This window comes from Prenolepis imparis, unplaced genomic scaffold, assembly GCF_030444845.1.
Source record: "Prenolepis imparis isolate NDT839.2.m4 unplaced genomic scaffold, iyPreImpa1.0 SCAF_8, whole genome shotgun sequence".
Lineage (NCBI taxonomy): Eukaryota > Metazoa > Arthropoda > Insecta > Hymenoptera > Formicidae > Prenolepis > Prenolepis imparis.
In genome coordinates this window covers 1,074,248-1,084,635 of record NW_028141166.1, presented here as the reverse complement: position 1 = coordinate 1,084,635, position 10,388 = coordinate 1,074,248, and the positions used below count along the sequence as shown (strand labels likewise).

Here is a 10,388-nt window from a genome sequence, read left to right as displayed (position 1 = left end):
AAATATCTTCTCCCAGAACGATTTGCATGTGCGTTCTGGTTATTTAAAAAAAGATATTTATATACCAGAGACGATTTATTCGTCTGCTAGTTGCTTCTAAAAATATCTTCTCCCAGAACGATTTGCATGTGCGTTCTGGTTATTTAAAAAAAGATATTTATATACCAGAGACGATTTATTCGTCTGCTAGTTGCTTCTAAAAATATCTTCTCCTAGAACGATTTGCATGTGCGTTCTGGTTATTTAAAAAAAGATATTTATATACCAGAGACGATTTATTCGTCTGCTAGTTGCTTCTAAAAATATCTTCTCCCAGAACGATTTGCAGGTGCGTTCTGGTTATTTAAAAAAAGATATTTATATACCAGAGACGATTTATTCGTCTGCTAGTTGCTTCTAAAAATATCTTCTCCCAGAACGATTTGCAGGTGCGTTCTGGTTATTTAAAAAAAGATATTTATATACCAGAGACGATTTATTCGTCTGCTAGTTGCTTCTAAAAATATTTTCTCCCAGAACGATTTGCATGTGCGTTCTGGTTATTTAAAAAGAGATATTTATATACCAGAGACTTCGTGAACTGGTTATTTTTCACATCAGATACACATTGGTTCATGTGTCTTCTGATTCTTATAAAATATAAGACATTGATACTACATTATTTATTGTATGTGTATAATGTAATATAGTTATTTTTAGTTAGATGTAGATTTCTAAACAAGAGACTGTATTTATTTTTCAGAAATTTTACTTTTTCTTTATTATATAAAATGATATAACTGACACACTTATTTTGAACAATATTAACATAATTTTTTTTGCAGGCGACGAATGCTGAACCTGATAAAGCGCCAAGAAGAAAATGACTCCAGGAATAGCACGTGTAAGGATACTAACAATGAATCCATCGATTTTCAGAAATCGGTGGAATTATTCTCCGATGCGATGGATTCGAACCAATCGTTAGTACCCACGATGCAATACCTGGAGTTAGATTCAAATACAGGTACGTGTAGTCAAAATGACTCCAGAAATAGCACGTTTAAAGATACTAACAATGAATCCATCGATTGTCAGAAATCGGTGGAATTATTATCCGATACGATGGATTCGAAAGTTAGTACCCAATCGTTAGTATACCTACGATGCAATGCCTGGAGTCAAATTCAAATACAGATAAGTGTAGTCAAAATGTCGAACTGTGCGAAGATGACAATTATTTTGTTATCGAAAATGGCCCTCTGGATACGAATCGTATCCAGGAAAGCTTGCCTCAAGGCCGTTACATTGTCGACATTTCTCATATGTGTAATGAACTCCAGAGATCATTCAATAATCATATGAAAAGAATACAGGACCAATTTAAAGATTGGAAAGTGATAACGACTCAAATCAAAGGCCAAGAGGAAAATGTCGAACTTTGCGAAGATAACAATTATTTTGTTATCGAGAATAGCCCTGTAGATATAAATCGTATCCAGGAAAGCATGCCTCAAGGGCATCGCATTGTCGACATTTCTCATATGTGGAATGAACTCCAGAGATCATTCAATAATCATATGAAAGGAATAGAGTGCCAATTTAAAGATTGGAAAGTCATGAAGACTCAAACCAAAGGACAAGAGGAAAATGTCGAACTTTGCGAAGATAACAATTATTTTGTTATCGAGAATAGTCCTCTGGATATAAATTGTATCCAGGAAAGCATGCCTCAAGGCCAAGAGGAAAATGTCGAACTTTGCGAAGATGACAATTATTTTGTTATCGAAAATGGCCCTCTGGATACGAATCGTATCCAGGAAAGCTTGCCTCAAGGCCGTCGCATTGTCGACATTTCTCATATGTGGAATGAAGTCCAGAGATCATTCAATAATCATATGAAAGGAATAGAGTGCCAATTTAGAGATTGGAAACTCATAAAAACTAGAACCGCAGAGTTGAAGACGCATTTTACTTTCAAGTGCCAAATGTGCAATACTGAAGCCACTATCTGCTCAGAACCCGAAGAGCTGGAAATATTAGACATTGGTATGGCTGCTGTAGCAGGAACTGTTACAGTAGGAATTGGCTATGCCCAGTTGAATGAGCAATGTGCAATCATGAATATTCCTTCCATGTCCGAGCCAAAGTACATAGAAAATAGAGAAAAATTAGTCGATGCTTTTGAAAAAACAGCCATGGAAAGTATGAAAATGGCTGGCGAAATTGAAAAGCAACTCGCTCTTGAGAGAAACGAAGTTATAAACGGTATTCCGTACATAACAGTTGTAGCGGATGGTAGTTGGATGAAGAGATCGTATGGCAGTGCCTACAATTCTTCTTCCGGTATCGGAGCTATAATTGGTTATCGTACGAAAAAGATTCTCTTCGTCGGTGTCCGCAATAAATTTTGCGCAATATGTGATATAGCAGAGCGAAAAGGTATAGAACCAAAAGCTCACAAATGTTATAAAAATTTTGATCGCAACGAAAGCTCCACAAGGATGGAGAGCGATGCCATCGCAGAAGGTTTCAAATGTAGCCTCGAAATGCATGGGCTGATTTTTAAAACAGTTATTGCCGATGGTGATAGTAGCGTTTATCAGGCTATTATTGATAATAGACCATATAATGAACATATGGTTACAGTAAAAAAAATAGAATGCACAAATCATTTACTTCGCAATTTGTGTAAAAAGCTCAAAGCGGTGGCAGAGACAACTCAGCCAAAAACGCAGAGGCAGCGTGGCTTTACAGAGTTGCGAAATGTTGTGAAAAACAACATTAAACATATTAGAAAAGAGGTAGAAAAGGCAGCCGAATTACGAAGAAAAGACCAACAAACACCTCAACATTATAAGGCTATGGAATTGCAAAAAGATATATTGAACATTCCTAGCCATGTTTTTGGCGAACATAAGCGATGCGAAGCACGCGGTCGTATATGCGAAGAGAAGGATAGTAAAACGAACAAAAATTATGTTGCACTTTTAAAAATACATGGTTTATATCAAAAGATAGAAAGCGCTATCACATATCTAAGCGGTTATTCCGACAGCTTATTGCTGAATTTAACCAATAATCCTGCAGAATCGTTTAATTCGATAATCTGCAAAGAAATTGGTGGAAAGCGCATTCATTTTGGTAAACGAGGCTCTTACAATGCCAGAGTTGCGGCAGCAGCTGTGCAATTTAATACGCAACAAGCCATTACAGAATTGCATAAGAGCATGGATAAAACTGTTCCGCCTATTGTTGAGAAACTAGAAAAACAACGACAAATAAAAGTTGCAAAAACCAGAGAATCTCGACAGGTGCAAGGCAGGCAAAAAAAATTTAAACAAGAGACAGGAACAGATCGTTATTATGGTCCGCAATCTCAAAAACCAGATCTTCCATCTGATGTATTTGAGCAACTTCAGCAAAATCATTTAGAAAAATTGTCCGAAAATGCGAGAAACTGGAAGAAAATTGAATTCGATACGAAAAGCCAAAGGGACTCGGAATTATGGTTATCATTGAGACGAGAAATGCTCACAGCATCCAATTTTGGACCTGTACGTCGTATGAGACCAACAACGTCTTGTGCAACAACAGTAAAAGCCATTTTATATCCTTCGTTCATTGATACCGCAGCCCTAAAATATGGTCGCGAGAACGAAGAAGTAGCAAGGAAAGAATTGGCTATAAAATTAAATAAAGAAATAAAACCTTGCGGATTATTTATCGATACTGAAAATCCGTGCTTGGGTGCTTCTCCTGACGGAATTATTGATGAAAATGGTCTAGTGGAAATAAAATGTCCTCTGTCAGCTGAGCATTTGACAGCAGAAATAGCTGTAGAGACATTGCCTTCTTTAAAAGGTATTTTTGATAAAAAAGATCCACATAAAATAAATCGAAATCATCGATATTTTTATCAAGTTCAAGGTCAGTTGAACATAACACAGCGAGAATATTGTATTTTTGCTGTTTGGACTCCACAAAGCATGAAAATATTGCGCATTGAGGCAGACAATTTTTTTTGGAGAAATCAAATGCTGCCTTTCTTAACACGCTTCTATAACGAATGCATGCTTCCAGAAATCTTGGACAGTTGTCACAATAGGCATATGCCAATCAGAAATCCAAGATACATTATAGAAGCTAAAGAAGAAGCAGCAAAAAAAATACTGACAAATCAAATAAAGAGACCAAATATAATAAAAAGCGAAAATGACATAGAAGAGAGCAAACGATTCAAACCGAATGTTTCGATGGAAGCAATAATGACTGATATTGCTGATATTGCTCTGAATAAAGAGCAAGATGATGATTGTATTATTATAAGTTACTCACGTAACGAACAAGATATATCTGAAGACGATATAAAAAGAAATGAAAAACTTTTAAATACGTTTGCTCCTCTTTATTTGGTAAAAGATAACATCTTGGGTATGACAAGTCAATTAAACGATGAATCGTTGGATCTATTTTTGCGTATTATAAGAGAAACTTTTCATTTCAAAACGCAAAGTGTGCTACATATAGAATACCCTCACATGATTAAAGCTAGTCGTAGTGATAATAGCTTACAAATAATTGGAGGGAATTGTAGTAATCATTGGAGATATATTTTCTTTGACGGCACCAAACTTCGCGTGTACGATAGTCTACCTGGCTGTACATACGATAAATTGGTAGCTAAAGAGAAAAATTATATACATCTTCGTTATCCAACAATAAGCTCGAGTGACATAATTTTTGAAAAGGTTCAAATACAACCTGATGGCGTATGTTGTGGAATTTATGCTGCAGGTTTCGCCACGACTGTAGCCTTAGGAGGCAATCCTTGTGAGGAAAAATATTCCAAAAATGTTAAATGTATGAGAGAACATTTTTATACAATTCTAGAAAGCAATAAACTCTCACCTTTTCCAAAATGATAAAAAAGTATAATTTTCTATTTAAAAAAATTTATTCTGGGAAGAATATAGATTTCAAAAATCTATATTCTACAATTCACCAGAAAAAGCTATATCAATCTCGATTGCAAATTATAATCGGAGAGACGAAACACATATATTGGTTGCGTTCTCACGAGAATGGACGGGAAGGGGTCCATTCTATATTTTATTCAGAATATTGTAAAAATACATTATTTTGTTGCAATCGAGACTGTATTGTAAAAATATGTATTGTAAAAATTTTTATTACAATCATAGTCGTCCTCAGGGAGGGGCAAAACGAGCACTTGCCCCCTCCCCTGGAAAATGGAAAAAAAACCTTTCTCAATTTACATCTACCTTGTCGCGGTGAGAAAGCTTTTACTACAAGATGTAAAAAGTATACATTTTTTCTGGAAGTGATATGCCCCCCTCTGGAAAAAATTATGAACATTTATACGATTGCATATATATATATATATATATATATATATATATTACGTATATATTGTATATGTGTGTACATATACACACATTGTTGGATAAAACGATCTTCGCTGTTACCCGAACAGCGTGCGCTGCGATCTCATCTGACCAGATGTTACCGACTGTGTCGTTCTCTCCATCGCGACGCACGCGCCGCGACACTCCCAGTCTCGCCCTAGCAATCCCGTCATACGTACGTGTTACTTTTCGCTCCCGATTATTTGTAATTCGAAATATATTCTGAATACCAATTGATACCGTTGTCGTGTTTATGCGTTCCCGCGTCGTTGCCCAATTTCCCGTCACCTCTAACAGGTTATGGGCCCAGTTGTGCGCGCAGTGATACGCGTAGTGAACAAAGAAAGCAAGACGGCCATATTTGCCACCGTTCCTCATCACACACAATACCGCGTCTTCTGCAGCGATCCGTAGAATAATGCTTAACCTTACTCACGTTTCGCGATTCGAGCCGCTTAACCGCGAAAACTACGATACGTGGAAGATACATATGGAAGCGTTGTTAATTAGAAACGATGAGTGGGACTACGTGAACGGAACTAATGTCAAGCCTGAATTCGTCGCCGGCAACGCCGAAAGAACAGCCGCAATCGCAGCCTGGACAAAAGGCGACAGCAGGGCGAAATCCGACATTGTCCTGTCCATCAGTGCCACGGAATTGAAGCAGATTAAGGGATGTGATACGTCAAGGGACGTCTGGCACAAGCTAGCAACGATATATCAATCCAAGGGACCAGCGAGAAAGGCTACTCTCTTGAAACAACTCATGTTGCATAGGATGGAGGAAGGCGGCGATGTGCGTGAACATATAGCTAAGTTTTTCGACGCTGTCGACAAATTGAGAGACATGGAAGTCGACGTGAATCCCGAAGTGCTCGCGATCGCGTTACTGTATAGCTTACCCCCGAGCTACGAAAACTTTCGTGTCGCAATCGAGTCGCGCGATGAGTTACCCGATCCCGACGTTCTACGCATAAAGATTATAGAAGAGCATGATGCTCATCGGGGCGAGCAACCGTCTGGATCAAGTGCGATGTACGTGAACAAGAAAACCCAGCCGCGAAAGAATCATGGCGCGAAGGCCGAACTAGGCAAGCCTCCATCGAGGAAGAAGAGACTTCGGTGCAATAAGTGCAAGCTGTTCGGACACAAAGCCGCAGAGTGCCGCAATAAAAGTGTCGCCGATAACGACCCCGGAAAAACAAGCGAACCAGTGTCGCTGTGCGCCAGCGAAGTCTTACTCACGAGATCCGCGGAACGTGCGCGGATGTGGTGTGTCGATAGCGGCGCGTCGTCGCATTTGTGCAATAACATTGCGTTTTTCTCCGACGCCGATTTTTCGAAGCGCGGAAAAATCAATCTCGCGAACGACGAGTCAACTGAAATCGTCGCGGAGGGCACGGCCGGATTCGAAACCAATGTTTTCGGATCGGTTAAGAGCATATCGTTAAATAAAACACTGCATGTTCCAGATCTGCGTACCAATTTACTGTCCGTCGGAAGAATCACGGAGCAAGGATTCAAAGTCGTTTTTGAAAAAGACGGCGCTTCGGTATTGGATCGTAACGGAGATAAAAAACTGGTCGCCGATAAGATCGACGGTCTTTATTTCGTACGAGAATGCGAAGAATCCGCTTGTGTCGCCCGACCGAATCTAAAGTATATTCGACAATTACCACGGACGTTTCGTGGCACAGGCGACTCGGACACTTGAATATTTCGGATCTACGCGAAGCAGAACGCAAGGGAACTGTCCTTGGACTAACACGCAGTGATTTGGGAGACGACCCAGAATGCGACATATGCCTGAAAGGCAAGATGCATCGAACCCCTTTCCCAAAGAAGTCAACGCGGGAATCTTGCATGCTGGACCTGATACACTCGGACGTATGCGGACCCATGCGTGTCGCATCCATGAGCGGCGCAAGATATTTCGTGGAATATATCGATGACTACTCGCGCTGGTGTGAAGTAAGATTCCTAAAGACAAAAGACGAGGTCTTTAGGGCCACTAGAGAATACATCACCCTCTTTCAGAATCAAAAAGGATATAAAGTCAAGTGTTTGCAGACAGATAACGGCCGGGAATATCTCAGCAATGATTTTGAAGACTTCTTGAAATCACACGGAATTACGAGGCGGCTCACCGTTCCATATAATCCACAACAAAATGGCATCGCTGAGCGCAAAAACCGCAGTCTGCTCGATACTGCGCGATGTCTTCTCATCCAAGCGGGACTTCCGCCGTGCTTCTGGGCCGAAGCAGTTAATACGGCAAATCATATCAGAAACCGCTGTCCCTCGAAAAGTTTAAACGGAAAAACGCCATATGAAAAATGGACCGGACAAGTTCCTGACGTCAGCTACTTGCGCGAATTCGGCTGTCGAGGTCACTGCCTCGACGGAAAACCTGGCAAGGGCAAGCTTGAACCACGATGCAAAGAGGGCATCCTAGTCGGATTTTCGGAAGAATCAAAGGGGTACAGAGTCTGGCTACCCAAGGAAAAAGTCATCGTCGTATCTCGTGACCTCAAGTTTTCCAGACACACACATCCGAAGATCGGGGAACACCAGGACTTCTCTCCGGAAGATTGTAAACAGGATGCCATAGCAAAGGAAGACGGACGGGAACATGATCTTATCGAGGTAACTATGGAACCCTCCAACGGCAATCAAGTTTACGTGGAAAACGAGCACGCAGACGACAACGGCGATGAAGCCCCCCCTGCGGACGACGAACCGGTTACCAGACGAGGACCAGGAAGACCAAGAATCGTCAGGACGGGACAACCCGGTCGCCCGCGGAAACAGTACAATGAGACTGTACAGTACGCAGAATCCGATCCGTTCGAACAGGTCTTTCTTTCCGAAGTACCGATGAGACAAGCACTAGCAGGCCCCAATTCGGAGGAGTGGTACGACGCTATGGATCAAGAAATTCGTTCCATTATTAAGAACGATACTTGGAAGTTAGTCGATCGCCCCAAAGGCGCTCAAGTCATAGGCAGCAGAATTGTTTTACGTAACAAATACGGATCTGACGGCAACCTGGAGCGTAGAAAAGCTCGTCTTGTGGCTCAGGGTTTTTCTCAAAAGCCAGGGATACATTTCACAGAAACGTTCGCCCCAGTCGCCCGCCTGAGTACGATTCGATTGATTGCTGCACTGGCTGCCCGACATGGGATGACGATTAACCAATTCGACGTAACAACTGCATACCTTAACGGCGAGTTGCCGGAAGAGATACTAATGGAGCCCCCTAAGCATCTAAGGGACACTCTAGCAGCCGTAGCGAAGAGCGAGAAGGACCCAGACATCAGATCGAAAGCGGAACGCATGCTTATCGAATTGGATCAGGGGGACAAAGTATGCCTACTCATGAAATCTCTCTATGGACTACGTCAAGCCGGAAGACAGTGGCATGAAAAACTACGTGAAGCCCTGATCGACTTTGGAGCCTCGCCCTCTTACGGCGACCCGTGCCTGTACTATAAAGGAAAAGGGGAAGATGTCCTCCTGATTGCGGTTTACGTAGACGACCTCGTCGTCGCATCCAGGAACCCCAAGTCGATTTCAAAACTCGGAAGATCGCTCTCCTGCCGATTCGACATCAAAGATCTTGGACCTGTCAATTACTGTTTAGGAATAAAGTTCAGTCAGGAAGACAGTCGAGTGACAATGAATCAGAGTGGTTACATCACCGATCTCTTGAGTCGCTTCAACATGACAGACGCCAAACCGGTCAGTACGCCAATGGACGTTAACAAGAGGCTCGTCAAACAAACAGAACCACATGAACTGGATGAAGATGTTCCGTACAGGGAACTGGTCGGGTGTTTGACGTACCTGGCATTGGCTACGCGACCAGACATAAGCTTCGCGGCGAGTTGTTTGGGTCAGTTTAATAATTCGTACGGAAGGGCCCACTGGATCGCTGCCAAAAGGGTTCTAAGGTACCTCAAGGGGACTCTAGACCTCGGACTGGTATACTCGCCTGACGCCAGACCGCTGAAGGGGTACGTCGACTCGGACTGGGGAAACTGTCCTGACGATCGGCGCTCATATTCCGGGTACGTTTTCGCTCTGAACGGCAGTCCCATTTCCTGGGATGCACGAAAGCAAAGGACAGTTGCTTTATCCTCGACCGAAGCAGAGTACATGGCACTAACTGAGGGAGCCAAGGAATCGATTCACTGGACAATCATCTTCAACGAACTAGGATTCAAGGAATTAACCGACATTGAAGTGTTTAGCGATAACTTCGGCGCGTTGAGGCTTGCTGATAACCCAGTTTTTCATGCCCGTAGCAAACACATCGATATTCGCCATCATTTTATCCGAGAGGTTTTAAATGACAAACGCTTACGTATCACACACGTTTCCACTGACGATAACGTGGCGGACATGTTTACGAAAGGCATACCAAGACCCAAGTTCGAGAAGTGCATCGCCTTATCCGGAATAGGGCGTATTACTACTCTTCAACGGGGATCATCCTTTCTCGCAGCGAGGGGAAGTGTTGGATAAAACGATCTTCGCTGTTACCCGAACAGCGTGCGCTGCGATCTCATCTGACCAGATGTTACCGACTGTGTCGTTCTCTCCATCGCGACGCACGCGCCGCGACACTCCCAGTCTCGCCCTAGCAATCCCGTCATACGTACATGTTACTTTTCGCTCCCGATTATTTGTAATTCGAAATATATTCTGAATACCAATTGATACCGTTGTCGTGTTTATGCGTTCCCGCGTCGTTGCCCAATTTCCCGTCACCTAGTACTCTGCGTTGATACCACTGCTTTTTTATCTATTGATTATCCAAAATATGTAAGTATTATGCACACAAATCTGCATGCATCATATACATTTCTTATATTTATATACACGTATGCATACATAAAACATCTATATATATATATATACGTATTTTATTTGACACAGTGGATTATCATAAAAATACATTTTATCATAAAAACAATA

The 10,388-nt window shown here is 41.8% G+C and overlaps 1 protein-coding gene across 1 annotated transcript; it reads left to right on the top strand.

Annotated features, from left to right (window-relative positions):
• The first annotated feature begins 1,757 nt into the window (after positions 1–1,757).
• Positions 1,758–4,904, top strand: LOC145939992 (uncharacterized). Its single transcript, XM_083044728.1, has one exon. The coding sequence runs from the start codon at positions 1,842–1,844 to the stop codon at positions 4,902–4,904; it is 3,063 nt and encodes a 1,020-aa protein (XP_082900854.1). The 5' UTR covers positions 1,758–1,841.
• Positions 4,905–10,388: the final 5,484 nt, after the last annotated feature.

Bases quoted from the DNA above. Each gene is read 5' to 3' on its own strand.
- LOC145939992 (XM_083044728.1), top strand. From the start codon at position 1,842: ATGTGGAATGAAGTCCAGAGATCATTCAATAATCATATGAAAGGAATA.